The 14,992-nt window shown below is 38.6% G+C and overlaps 1 protein-coding gene across 1 annotated transcript in view; it reads right to left on the minus strand.

Moving 5' to 3' along the window:
- Nucleotides 1–1,213: 1,213 nt before the first annotated feature.
- LOC123678731 (neuroligin-4, X-linked) overlaps nt 1,214–14,992 on the minus strand; it is a 145,357-nt gene continuing 131,578 nt past the window's right edge. The window contains exons 9-11 of the mRNA XM_045615888.1: nt 12,047–12,318; nt 11,422–11,671; nt 1,214–3,209 (exon numbers count right to left, since the gene is read on the minus strand). Coding sequence (XP_045471844.1) covers nt 2,917–3,209; nt 11,422–11,671; nt 12,047–12,318 — 815 coding nt within the window. The 3' untranslated portion in view covers nt 1,214–2,916. The remainder of the gene's footprint in view (nt 3,210–11,421; nt 11,672–12,046; nt 12,319–14,992) is intronic.

Here is a 14,992-nt window from a genome sequence, read left to right on the forward strand (position 1 = left end):
CAATGATCTTTCTCCCTAAAATATTTTCAGATCTCTACAACTTCCGGTTATAAAGGGTGTTATTTTAGAGCCATACAATCAGAACTTTAAATTGCAATAAAACAACGATGGATTATTCGATTGACATGAATTTTATTTATCCGCAAGATAATCTTGTGCCATTACATTTTGAATATGATTTCTGGCATATGACCGGCTGGCTCGGATGTAGTCCAATCTGGACGTCCAATTTTCGATGACTTTTTTCAATATTTGTGGCCGTATATCGGCAATAACACGGCGAATGTTGTCTTCCAAATGGTCAAGGGTTTGTGGCTTATCTGTATAGACCGATGACTTTACACAGCCTCACAGAAAGTAGTCTAGCGGTGTTAAATCACAAGATCTTGGAGGCCAATTCACAGGTCCAAAACGTGAAATTAGGCGGTCACCAAACGTGTCTTTCAATAAATCGATTGTGGCACGAGCTGTGCGACATGTTGCGCCGTTTTATTGTTGGAACCACAACACCTGGACATCATGGTTGTTCAATTCAGAAATGAAAAAGTTAGTAATCATGGCTCTACAGCGATCACCATTGACTGTAACGTTCTGGCCATCATTGTTTTTGAAGAAGTACGGACCAATGATTCCACTAACCCATAAAGCGCATCAAACAGTCAGTTTTTCTGGATGTAACGGTGTTTCGACATACACTTGAGGATTAGCTTCACTCCAAATGCGGCAGTTTTGTTTGTTGACGTAGTCATTCAACCAAAGTGCGCTTCATCGCCTAACAAAATAAAATGGACCTAGTGCGCGATACGCATTCCGCACAGAACCATTATTTTGGAAATAAAATTGCACCATCTGCAAGCGTTGTTCAGGCGTGAGTCTATTCATTATGAATTTCTAAACCAAACTGAGAATAAATCACTTGACAGCTGTTAAATCGGTGGCCATCTTGAACAGTAATGCCAACTTAAAGTTATATACCTCGAAAAAAAACACTCTTTACAGGAAACAGACTACTACTTCCTTATTTCAAATGGCACATTAGATAGCTTTTTTTACGACAATTTCGGCAATATGCCATACCTCTTAGGTAAAAACTCGAAGATTCATGAGTAAATGGAATTCTTATGAAAAAAATGGTGGCGGTAAAGGACTCACATTTTTTGAATTATTCTACAGAAATAACATTCGTTATAATGACATAAAGAAATAACTCTGATCAGTTTTTGGAATTATTTATTTAACATTCTTTAGTCTAATTAATTATTTTATGTACACAACATTCATTCTTCTTTGATATTCATATAAAACATATTAATAGATGAACTAATTTTTTACAATGAAAAAACAATGCTGTACAATTTCCCATCACCTTTCAGAATTGAAACAATACATCAATTTTGGGTAGATGAGTACATTATTGCAAATGTATTAGTTTCCGTAGATAGATCTAAAACATTTTAATTGTGATAAATTCCACATATACTCCTCATTCATTAGTATTATTGAAAATATTTTTCTGGTTTCTATGAGGTTGGTTAATTCGAATTCTTTGCAAATTTCTAATATTTATTTGAAAAAAAACTTATCGAAGAAATGGAAAGTATTTGAACGTTTCTGGAAGAACAAAAACAAGAGGAATAATTTTAGATTTGCAAAATATTTTCGGATCAATTTATGAACATTAGATTTTTGATAAATTTTGCCCGTATCTGAATCCATTTTCCTTTTAATAATAATTAGCTATTTCCATATTCTAGTATCACCTTTAATTGATAATGAATCGAAAGACAAAACAGACAAAACTTCTGTGCAATTGAAACAAACAGGCGAACAATAATTGATGTTTCTTCAAGTTATCGAAAATAATATAATTTAAATACTTAATTAATTGATTCAGGAAGTATTAATATTCAAAAGAATAATTCAGTATGATTTGGTCATAAATGGACAGTGTTTTTAATCACAACGCATTAAAAATTTTAATATTTTCTAGATGAGTCTCGTTAAATTTGAAAGTTAATATTTTTTACAATTCCGTTGTTACAAATCAGATATTAGGAATTTTTGAAAATGAATTGGAAGATCTATATTTGGTAAATGTTTTGGACAAATTTTGTTTTCAAGGTTCATTGTCTGCTCTTGAAGAGGATTATTTCAGATCTGAAGATTGAAATTAGGACACCAAAAATGAAATTTGGTATTTTTTTCGTTTTTCGCGAAAAAATTGATGATATGGTATCCCTTATACATTAAAGCACTGATGTATTTTAAGAATATTCGTAGAAAAAATCCTCCAAAAAATCAATACAAAAGAGGCAGAAGTCCAATTTTATGAAAATTTTCAAAGATTCGTAATATAGGTACAACCTTCCGACGAAAGTTGGAACTATTGTAATATGCCTAGCTTCTATCGATTATTCAGTCATTCTGGTAGAACCGCATATTGTTTTTGTTTCTCTTCTGGACAAATATTGACATATCACGTGGAGGTGTTCCCTCTTAATAGTACCTACTATTGAATAGAAAGGACCATTGTATCTTAATACAATGGTAACTTCATTTCAACCTGCAGATATATACGATAATTTGATTGAATTTTGAAGTCCATTGTGAAAATTGGATGAGTAATAGGTAGGTCAGGTCAGGTTAGGTTAGGTTAGCTTAGGTTAGGTTAGGTAAGGTTAGGTTCTGTATAGATCTTCCAATTCGTAAGGTAGAAAAATTCAACATATAATTTCCTAACACATCCCAATGTACATAACATGTTTGTAGAAGGTTCTGATGATCTAGGTAGTTATACGTCGATCGTTTGTTTAGTCCTTGAGTCGTCCCCCAGGCTAACGGTTGAAGTAAAAAATAGAAAAATTGTTTGAGCAACAGTCAAAGGTATTGCGATCACATATTTTGCACAATTTAACGTCACACCCTCAACTCCTCCATTCTCGTGTCCGTCTTTGAGTTCAACTGAGTGTTCTTTTTCGTGAGGGTGCCAGTGTTTATCAACTGGATGGTGTGGGTGGAGAGGAGCGGCTGGTTCTCAGCCATCTGGTTCGAACACAGGGTGTTCACGTTGGCCTTGGAGACCTTCGGGGGCGGCGGCGGCCTTGGCAGAGTTGCGTTGTTGTGCGGGAGGTCTGCAAACTCCGGAGGCGGGAGTTGATGGTGGTGGGAATGATGATGGGCCAGTATTGAGGCAGGGTCCGCTTTCACTCCTGGAAAATGAAAAATTATAAATAATTTCCAAGTTAGATTTCTGATTTTGTTTTATTAGTTTCAAAAATAAACTGGGAGGTGTTTTTATGCAATTGGTGATTTTCGTTGTTTCATCCTGGTATGACATAATTCGTATGGAAACACAGTGGCCCCTGCCATATACACCTTCCTCCTCCAGGGTGGGGCGTAGTTATTTTGGCGTAGAACAATTGGGTTCATCTCTCAAGCGGTGTCGTCCTGTCAAAAATTGCGCAGCGTGCAGCTCCAACTTGAGCTTACAAAGAGTCACGTCAAAACCTTTGAAATATTTTAAGGAAATAGAATACTGTGCAACAAGTAGGGAATGTTCAATTTTTCTCACGAGTGTGGAACACACGAGTGAGGAAAAGGACTTTCTCCCCATTTGCGCACTATACTTTTCCTACAACTGCAGAAATTTAAATAATAAATAAGTAATAATAAATAAGAAATGTATCTGATTTGATTCAAATTAGCCTTCGTTGACAGTAGATATCTATGCTTTTTTTGCGTTTCTATAGAAACGACTTTTCAAAAGCCCAATTTCATTTGTCCATCAATCGAGGGTTGGGCAAAGTATCGTGAGTAATAATATTTCTCACAGTATGAGCAATACATATTTTTGAAATTCAGTAGGCTATGAAGAATACGCTACTTTTCATAGCAGTTGTAGAAAATAACATTTTTCTACAAGCGTGCGCTGTCAACTCTTTTCCCACACGCATTTTAAGTAAGAAAGAGTCACTTTTCCACACAGTACGGGAAAAACCAACGCTATTTCTTTTCCGCACGGATATGCGTGCGGGAAAGAAATTTCTTTTCCGCACGGATATGCGTGCGGGAAAGAAATAGCAGGGTATTTTTTCGCACGTGAGTACTAAAGAATAAATTAAATTCTGTCATGCCTTTATGCACTGAACGCCCAATTAACGTTAAGGATGACATTAATTTATTTCAAGCGCCTGTAGAAAATATATTCTGCCTAACTCCTGCTGAAAATCTGTTTTCCTACAAGAGCTATGGAAAGTAGCGTAAACCTATTCTTCATAGCTTACTCAATTTCAAATCTATGTATTGCTTATACTGTGAGAGATATTATTCCCATCGGCACTTTGCCCACACCTTGCTTGATAGACCAATGAAATTGGGCTTTTGAGAAGTCGTTTCTATGGAAACGAAGAAATGAACAGATACTGTAGGTAAAAGAAGGCCATTTTGAAATGAATTAGGTACATTACTTGAATTATTTAAATTTGTGCTGTTTTAAGAGAAATATAGTTTGCAACATGTGAAGAAAGTCCTTTTCTCACTCGTGTGTTCCATATTCGTGAGAAAAGTTGGACTTTTCTCACTTGTTGCACAATATACTATTGTCGTGCGGAAAATTAACACTTTCCGCACCTGTTAGGGAAATAGTTATCTTCCTAACAAGTGTGGAAAGTGAAACAGCTTCGCGTCGTTCGGTCAAGCAGTCGAGTGCGGAAAAAGCATTTTCCACATGAGTCTTGATACCGACTGACGTTTTAAGAAATTATATTTTTGTGCGCTCACCCGCATAGAGAAACATTTGAATTTTATGATTGGCACATAGAGACATGCCAAAAATTTATGATTGATGCGACTCTTTAATATTTGCGTGCGGAAAAAGCCCTTGCTATTCACTTTCCGCACGCATATGCGTGCGGAAAGTGCAGGGCTTTTTTCCGCACGAATTTGGAAAATTACTACTTTCCAAACGTCAATGCGTGTGGAAAGTAATACTTTCGAAACGCTAGTAGGAAATAACTATTTTCACAGTATGACCAATACATATAGTTTTAAAATTCAGTAAGCTATGAAATATAGACTACTTTTCATAGCAGTTGTACGAAAACGTATGTTTGGTTATTTCCATTTTTTTGGTGCTCTTCGTGTACCTACTTCCAGACAATTTGAGAATGTTGCTCTACCGTATGGTGGAACACCCTGTGAATTTTGTCTTATCCAAGCTCGAAAAGAACCGAACAAAAATCCATTCTTCAGCAGCACCAAACTGCCATTCCCATTCCCGGCCATTTTGCTAGGCAAACCTCCGCCGAATTATTCATGGATTTTTTCCACCACATATGTCTTTTTAGCGGGCGATACAGCATCGCGGTAGACATTGTTGGTTTTATCCCAACATTTTCCTCCTCTCGTTGCACACAGTGGCCGTAAAACTCGCAACTCACGCTTGGGGAAATCATGGGGGAAATTACGTCTCCTGGCGTTCCAGGAGACGATGTAATGGTGTAAACAACCGCTTGTTTTTACGGCCGGAACGCAGACGCGACAGCTATAATTATAAATGGGAAATTTTCCCGTTTTGCGGTTCATTATTGTATCATGAATATTCATTTGCATAAGCGATATGAGTCGTTCCTGAGGCCGAGGCGACGTTTTGAAAGATTTTCCGCCTTGTTCGGGGGGTGGGGTTTTTCCAAGATATCTCGTGGGAAAATCTCTACGTGTTATTCTCGTCTTGGCATGTTTGTTACTGGGATGACTCTTGAATTTTCCCTAACGTTGTCGCAGAGCTATTTGGTGTCATTATGCAAATTAGTAATTTATGTCATTTATGCAGTTTAGTTAATTATAGTTTAGATTTGAATCTTCGACAGATTTTGATTACTTTTTTAATGAATGCAGTTCTTACTTGATGGAAATTCATATTTATTCGATGAAAATAAATATAACATTTTTTTAATTTCCATAGATTGTCAATTTATTCAACAACTGTTTGGCCTAAGCGGCTTTATCAGTGTGACCTTTGTCACTATGTGACGATTGTAAAGAGATAGGTATGCCATTAATGATGGAAAACCATATCAGCCAAATGGCCACCACTGCTACGGTTGCAACACTATATACTTTTCATGAAATCAATTCGCACATTTGAGGCTCTATGTCCTCGATAACCTTACAAATTCTATATTTGACGTCTTGAATCGATTGTGGAGTATTGAAATAGACCTCTCCTTTCAAGTTTAAAGGTGTAAAATCACAAGATCTTGATGGTCAATTGTGATCATTTCTTCGAAAAATAACACAGCCAGGAAACTTTTTTGTAATTGTTTAGTTGTTGTGTGGCACGTAGCACCGTTTCGTTGAAAATACACTTCGTCTACATCAATATCTTCCAATTTTGGCCATAAAACATTATTAATCATAGCTCCTCGGTAGCGCAATCCATCCACCGCCACCGTAACAGTTGCACCAGACTCATTTTCGACTACAAGTGAGATCTATCACACTACCATCCAAAATCCACACCAAACAGTGACACGTTGAGGATGGAGAGGCTTTTCAACAATCATTATTGGATTTTCCACGCCCCTAATGCGACAATTCAGCTTATTAACGAAGCCTCAGAGTTGAAAATGGGCCTCATCACTGAAGATGATTTTGATCCATTTCAAGGACTCGATTAGCGAGATACAACGTTGCTGGTCATCGACCGATTTGAGTTCTTGTGTTAACTGAACTTCAAAAGCCTTAAGTCCTAAGCCTTCAGGCAAAATATGACGTAATGTCGTTTGCGGTATGTCTAATTTCTAAGATAAACGAGCAATCGACTACCTGACTTTTCGTCAACAAAACGGCCACAACAGCAATATTATCAGTTGTTCTTGAGCGAAGCAAACGGTCTCGATTCTTCACAACACTAATTTGTCCCGACTGCTTAAATATTTCCCCCAGTTTCATTATTGCCAAGAAAATGCTTCAAGATGACCCAAAAGTGCTTCAGTTTTGCGAACTGTGACTGCACAGTTTTCAAGATTTTTGTAGTGAATTCAAACAATTTAAATGCGTTGTTGAAGCTAGTATCGCTCCATTTTTAGTAATGACGTAGTTTTTACTTGTCAAATTTGAAAAAATGATAGCTTCAGAAGAGACAGTTGGCCTGGTTTTGGGCTATATGAAATAAAACTTCTAATGGAAAACCCTTTATTGAATGGTTCAGCTCGTGATTTGCGAAATATCATACAACTATGCTCTGGCGTTAATTGGTGTGACTATTATTTATTTTGTTTGTTTATTGTCACTTGGGTGTGATGAAAACAACCAGTTCATCACCCGGCTGAACTGAATGTCGCCTAGAGAACATTTCTACATTAAATTGATGTAACAATAAATAAATATGGAATAAATGTGAATAAAAGATATTTGAACTAAATTTAAAAAGGCATTTGACTTGCCCAAAAGTTAAACCACATGTCAAAAATTCGAAATGTACAATTCCATAGATGAAAATTTAGTTGGGAGTGGGAGAGGGTTATACTTTAGACCTACCACTCACCATGTTCCCGCTTTCGGACATTCGGAGTATCTCCCAGTCTATTTACAGTCGGCAGCTCCGGACTAGGCCGCCTGGGACCGTATTCTCGACAAGTGATCTTTTAAAACGTATACGCACATTCAATGTTCACAGCACAGAAAGAACGTATACGTTTTGAAAGATCACTTGTCGAGAATACGGTCTCTGATCGTAAATGAAAGACTGAAATTGACTGCTCTATTGGAAGATGCTCCGAATGCTCGAAAACATGAACCCGGTGACAGGCGGGTTTTATGTAAGTACGGTTTAAAGCGGTCTAATTAATATGAATCAACCCTTAATGAAAATTGTAGAATTGTAAATTGCTTTCAATCGATCGAAAATTCACCTAATTGCAATGCTCGACTCCCGAAATTTCATCTGATGCATCTAATTCAATGCGGGAAAGACCTCAACGAATCAACGAAAATTTGGATCTTCCAGATCAATACCAGATGGACACCGTCAACCAGTGTCAAGTATGTTCGCTTATAGGAAAATCAGTGCTCTAGATTTTCATGCGTAACTTCGGTCTGCTCAGCATCGACTGAGTATGCTTCTGCCTTGAAAGTTGAGTAACTGAAATGAAAATCAACCCGAACCACTCAATGAATGTTGTAGACCTGTAAACTGCCTTCGATCGCTCAAAAACTCACCTAATTGCAACTCTCAAAATTTCCCCGAGGTTACCAAACGTACATCTGGCCGACGCAACCGACCGAGCTAATATCTTCTTGCGCCACGTCGACGTCAACCCTTTCATCCGTCTCGTGTCATCCTAATGAGTCGCCCCCTCCCGTCTTAACGTGTCATTTTGCCCGGCACCAGCCCGGCCGTTTGTTAGACGGATAATGGCGGCCTAGGCCCGAAAGGCTCGCACAGCACAGGAGAAGAAGGAACAACGCCCGGCCGTTTCATCATCTCGCTGGATTGCGCGCTTCACACACCGCCCATTCATTCCCGCGCGCCCGGGGAATGAGCAAACACTCGTTCTGTGTCTCCAGTTACGAATCAACGTTGTTAAAACGTGGCTAATGAGTCAACTACAGAGGAAGAAACAGAGAGGCAGAAATTATAAATGTGGCCCGCCGCCGCTGGCTCTCGCTTCTAATAAGCCCTGTCATCCGGTGTTGTGTACGCTTCTCTTTGGTCGAAACGACGATGGCTTCTCGCGTGGTGGTTTCCCCAACGTATTATTGCGACGTTTATAAGGGTGGGTTGCGTATTTTGGCGTTCCGTACAGATCTTACGTGGTTCTGCACCACAGATTACCAACAGATGTTTCACTCTCCGTATTTATATAACGGAGAAGTTTGGATGGTTGTTGTTTATGGTTGACAGATGGGAATGAGGTGTCTAATTATCTTCTTCATACTCTGAATTAGGTATTTGCTTATTGCTTGTATCACTCCATCGCTTCCTCAATCGTCCAAAACTTCTGCGACCCAAAGGTGATTTGTCGCGAGCAATTTTAACAATTCGTGTGTCGTCCATTCGGTTAATATGCTGGTTCCGTTCGATATTCCTATCCAGTATCCAGCTGTTATATCTTTTATATTGCATGTTTCTCTGATAGTTTCGCTTTGTTCTCTATCCAACAATATTTTTCCAGCAATTCTCTTGAGTACCCTCATCTCTGCCGTTTCCAGTATACGTCTAGTCTTTGATGTGCCTGGCCGAGTTTCAGCGGTGTAAGTCATTATCAGTCTTATTATTGCCTTATATAATCTGAATTTCAGTTAAAATGTGTTTATTTCATACTGATACATTACAAAGGAATAAATGCTTAGTTACCGTAACTATAAACATTGTCATAACTCCCTTGGGAGTTAAACAGGGCAGTTATAGATCTTTAACTCCCTCTAAAGTGTTCACAAAAACAAACCGACAGTTGTCGAATTTACCACTAAAGTTGTTACCCGAATTGCAAGGATTTTCTATTAAACGGTTGTCACTGTTAATGACTGTATTCAAACATGAAGTTGTTTCCCTTCTTTCATCTGACATGCCAGCTAACATTCTTGCAGTTTTGTTTTTCAATTCCATGCTGTCGGCCAAATACCCTTCTGTCACCGTTGAACTTCGCCATCCACCATGTCTCTTCAATGTTGTCATATTTGCTCCTGCATTGACCAAGGCAGTCGCAGAAGTCCTTCGCAGACAATGTCCTGTGAATGTTTCTGGATTCGGCAATTCCAAAAAACTAGCAATTTTGCTTGGAATTTTCCCGAATGTATTTTTTCCAACCGGTTGAACTGAGCAACATTACAGTTTCACTCGTGTTTTTACTATCCATATGGTTAACTTCCATCCACTGCAGAAATTTTTCATATTCCTTTTTGTACTTAAGTTCCGACTTTATCGGTAGTAGTACGGAACGAGCTTTTTCAGCCTTTTCCAACAAATCTCTTGAAATCTCAATTCTCTCTGAGTTTGCATTCATTTTCACAAATTTGAATATGATGAGAAACACGATATGACAAATATCTACAATGTTGTCAGTGACATTTCCATGGCAACCATGCCTACTTAATTCTTAATAAAGATAATTCGTTTTGTTCTGAAAACCAAAACAATTTGGTTTTTATATTTCATGCAGTATGAAATAAAATTAATTATCTATCTTGTGAGTTATTGGATTTTAACCACCTCGGGCAACGCAACAATCCCTCGGGACTTACGTCCCTCGGGATTGAAATCTGTTGCCCTCTGTGGTTAAAACCCTCATAACTCCCTTGATACATAAATAACTATTATTCCGCCAAATTGAGTTATTGAGGCAAGCTGTTATTCTAGTGGCTTTGTTGGTTTGATGTCGAAATATTCATTTTTTTTTGTACTGTCAAAAGTAGTTTATTGTTGATTTAACCTCAAAACGACATAGACAGAAAGATGACGTGAGCGCTGCCATACGAGAAGACGCGGTAATCTAGTGAAAAGGGACCAATACCATTAAAATCCAAGAAGGCTGGTGCCTTCAAAAGTCGCCACTTTAATATTAAGGTTTTTCAAGAGGAGCCTCGGCTATTACTTCGTGAGTATCCAGAACTGACTTTTCCATGTGAGTGGTTCTAAGGCCTGTCAGCCCCTGACATTGGCACACTACGTGTTCGGCTACTTCCTTTTTACAGAGCCTGCAGAGCTCAGACTTACCCATGCGGCACAAAGAGTATTTGCCCCGACAGTGTCCTGTCAGCAGTCCCACCATTACCTGGAGCTCAGTTCGTGGTAGCTTCAAAAGCTTTCTGGTATATGTCGGTGAAAGCACCACAAATTTTTCTGCCTGAGCAAGACCCGGAGTATTTTTCCAGAAGGTTTTTCTATTGTCCCACTCCCATTATTGGTCTTTTCCAAGCCCACAGAAGAGGCCTTAGGACCAACAGATGTTAACCTTGATTCTCTTTTTGCAAGTTCATCGTTTCCTTCTATATCACAATGCCCTGGTAGAGTTACTTTATTCCCTCTGACCAGTTACTTTATGGTATAATGATTACCCATGCCAGTAGAGACCCCTGGCTATAAGATTCCAGTGATCTCAGTGTGGCTTGGCTGTCCGTAGCGATATAAATACGCGCCCTTTGAGGCTTCTTTTAGGACACTCTTGGGCGCAAATATAGACAGCTAGAGGGTCCACTTACAGTTTAGGTCTTCCACTTATCGTTAGATTGATGCATGCTCAGCTTTCCTCACCTTCTGCTATTGCAAGATATATTTTGAGTATCAAAAAGTAGAACTAGTATTTGAGATTTAGGTGTCTCCTCGAATAAAATATAAACAAAAAGAAAGCCGATTCAGCATTTTGAATTTTTTCATACAGTTGAAATTTGTACCAAAACCACCGTTTCTACATTACTTACCAATGATGCTGGACTCTAAATCCCCACAAATATTATTGGGCATCTGGCCATTTTCATTCCTCTTTTTCGGCTGACCCATCATGTGATCTCTTGCTTTGTCTCTCTGATAGTAGACTCCAGCAAATATCAAGATGTTGAGTAGCAGAAGACTACAACCCACTGCTATCGTAACACTTAATGCGGTAGAATAGGCTGCAAAGCCATCTTCTATAGGATGTTGCGTGGTACTCATGCCACCTAGTTCCTCCACCTACAGAAAAAATGTCAGAATGTTAAAAAGGCGTCCAATAATGAGAAACATTTCGATACAATGTGATATTCACACTATTTTTATAGATAAAGATAAATAGAACAGAGTAATTTTCACTAATCTATAGAGACTCGGCTCCAGGGCATGCCGATTATCTACAATTAAAAATTTATACAGATGCCCCGAAATGAGTCGAAGATTCTTACTTGATTAATTTTTTATGCCTTGTTCGCTATGGTAATAAAAAAGTTGTCTGGGTTTTTTATTTAATTCATACTAATAATCAGGCATAGGATTTTTGAAAACATATTTTCCTATACTCATTGTGTGGAATGAGTGAGGCAATTCACGTATTCGTCAAGATCAAACACTTACCCTTTCAACAGAATCTGTTGTGGCAGTGATGTGTACTACGGTATTGTTAGAGCCAGCTGGTGGAGTGGTCCTTCCATCTAGAGGATTCAAGGTGGTGGGTAGCTTCCTTGGATTCAAGTTTGGTAGCCTAGGCAGCGGAGGATCGTTGTCCAGGAGCTGGTGGTGAGACATGGGGACATCATCTCCCCCTGGTTTGTGCAGGTCTGGTACTAGATTCAGCCAAAACGATAGGCGATGTGCACGGTAGTGGTTCTTGAGTTTAGGTTTAGTATCTGTGCAGTGAAAGATGATGTGGTCAATTATTTCATTGTCATTTGATTTGTGAAAGCATTTCATCGATGATGAAATTTGAATTTTGCTTATTAGTATACCGAAGGTATACTAATTATTTTTTTTGAAACTCAAAACTTAGGCATATTGGGCATTGTTCAGATTGGTCAATTTTTTTAAGTGACTTTTTTTACTGACTTGCTGACATAAACAATACAGGTTATTCCAAAAATAAAGGATCAGATTTCTAACAAAAGTTGTTAATATTGTGGCTTATAGAATACTCTTTCATTTCAAGTTACAGCTATTCAAGGTTAAGGACAAAAAAAAAGAGAAATAACTTAATAACTTTTCACTGAAAGTATCACGTAATTTCATGTTCTTATGGCATTTCACAGACCAAGAATACTTGATCTCATATTGAGTATTTTATGTTCAGAAAACCGAATTACATTTATTGACGATTAGAGGTACTTGATATGTTCCTATGAGCATATTGAGGTGCCCCAGGGATCGATTCTAAGCCTCCCAATATAAAGATGATATACCAATAAAGACTAGTTAATTGAATGAGAAATGAAAATGAATAGGAGAGCATTCAAGCTATCTACCTGACAGGAAAAAAAAAACCGAAAATTAACACGAATCCATAGAAACACTTTGAAAAGAGTAGGCGAATATTCCAGCCAGGAAAATTGAATATAACGGCCTGGATAGAAAGCTTCACTTAGAGATGTAGAGGGACGACGGTTATCACACCTGATCAGCTTAACCCTGTCAGGAATACACCCTCTTACTCGACTGCGTGAGTAGTTTATATTCCGCCGTTAACGAGAACTCTGGTTCTGGTGAAGAACACTTCCCCGCATATAAATACGTTGGATTTCATACACACACACACAAAGTGGCGGAAAGTTATGAGAGCTTTCGAATTTTCAACGATTACCCCCTCTCCGGTTCACGGGCGTGATTCACGATGAGTATTCATCAGGAACTATCCTGTATAATCCTTCGGGAACAGCACTCGAAAGTTCGGGAGAGGCCCCAGCATCCGCGAAATTTCCAGGGTCAGACGGCGCGATGCAGCACACTCGAAATTTTCGACATTGTTCGCCCAGAAAGGAGGCTTGAGGGGGGGGTTTGAAACTTTGCTCAAGGAGCCGGAAAATCGAAATATCGGCACCGGGGCCGTTTACGTGAGCGCCATCCTCAAAGGGAGCCGCCAATATCCATGCGGGAATTCCACATGCTTCTTCATACTCGGCGGCCCCGAGGCTAAGACTTTTCTTTGTGTCCGGAGAAACTAGGAGATTAGTTATTCGGTTGCTTGTCTGTGTGTGTGTTCAGGTTAGAGGTTGCCGAGTGGAAGGGAGGTTTATGAGAGGGAAAAGACGAGGAGCATAAGAATTAATACTGAGAAAATATTCTAGATATTATGTTTCAACTCTCCGTCGAAGCGTACTAACGGGTGTTTTTTTTTCGAGGTATATAACTTTGAGTTGGCATTACTGTTCAAGATGGCGACCGATTTAACAGCTGTCAAGTGATTTATTAAACTTGGCAATTCATGATGAATAACGCTTGCAAATAGTGCATTTTTATTTCGAAACTAATGTGCCGTTGTTCCCGATTTTCATGAGCGATTTTGTTTAGCGATGAAGCGCACTTCTGGTTGAATGGCTACGTCAACAAACAAAACTGCCGCATTTGGAGTGAAGCTAATCCTCAAGCATATGTCGAAACACCGTTACATCTAGAAAAACTGACTCTTTGGTGCGCTTTAAGGGCTGGTGGAATCATTGGTCCGTACTTCTTCAAAAACGATGATGGCCAGAACGTTACAGTCAATGGTGATCGGTATAGAACCATGGTTAATAACTTTTTCATTCCTGAATTGAAGAACCATGATGTCCAGGAGCTGTGGTCCCGACAAGACAGCGCAACATGTCACACAGCTCGTGCCACAATCGATTTATTGAAAGACACGTTTGGTGACCGCCTATTTTCACGTTTTGGACCTGCGAATTGGCCTCCAAGATCTTGTGATTTAACACCGCTAGACTACTTTCTGTGGAGCTATGTAAAGTCATTGGTCTATGCGAATAAGCCACAAACTCTTGACCATTTGGAAGACAACATTCGCCGTGTTATTGCCGAAATACGGCTACAAATGTTGGAAAAAGTCATCGAAAATTTCATATCATATTTAAAATGTAATGCCACAAGATTGTCTTGCGGATAAATGAAATTCATGTTAATCGAATAATCCATCGTTGTTTTATTGCAATTTAAAGTTCTATAGCTCTAAAAAAAACACCCGTTATATCTGTGAATACCAAGAAAGCACCTTGGCATAAATGCTAAACTGATTGAAGGTTGTCATCGAATGAAAATTCATTAAAAATAATTTAGTAGCCATGGAAAATGTTTTACTTGTTGTTACTTACAATTAAAAATTATTAGATATATTTCGTGCAAGTTGAAGTAAATTTTGAAATTGTTTTTGGTAGTAAGTTTTTTGCTTTTGTGTTTTTCTTTGGGGTTTTGAGGGAGAGTACGATGACGTGAAACGTATCTACAACTGAGTGATTCGACAAAGGGATTACTAGATTAGGAGAAGGTAGTATGTTATTATTAAGCATAGCCTACAGAAGGTCAACAACGTCGTAGACGAGG

The sequence above is a fragment of the Harmonia axyridis genome, chromosome 4 (assembly GCF_914767665.1).
Source record: "Harmonia axyridis chromosome 4, icHarAxyr1.1, whole genome shotgun sequence".
NCBI lineage: Eukaryota > Metazoa > Arthropoda > Insecta > Coleoptera > Coccinellidae > Harmonia > Harmonia axyridis.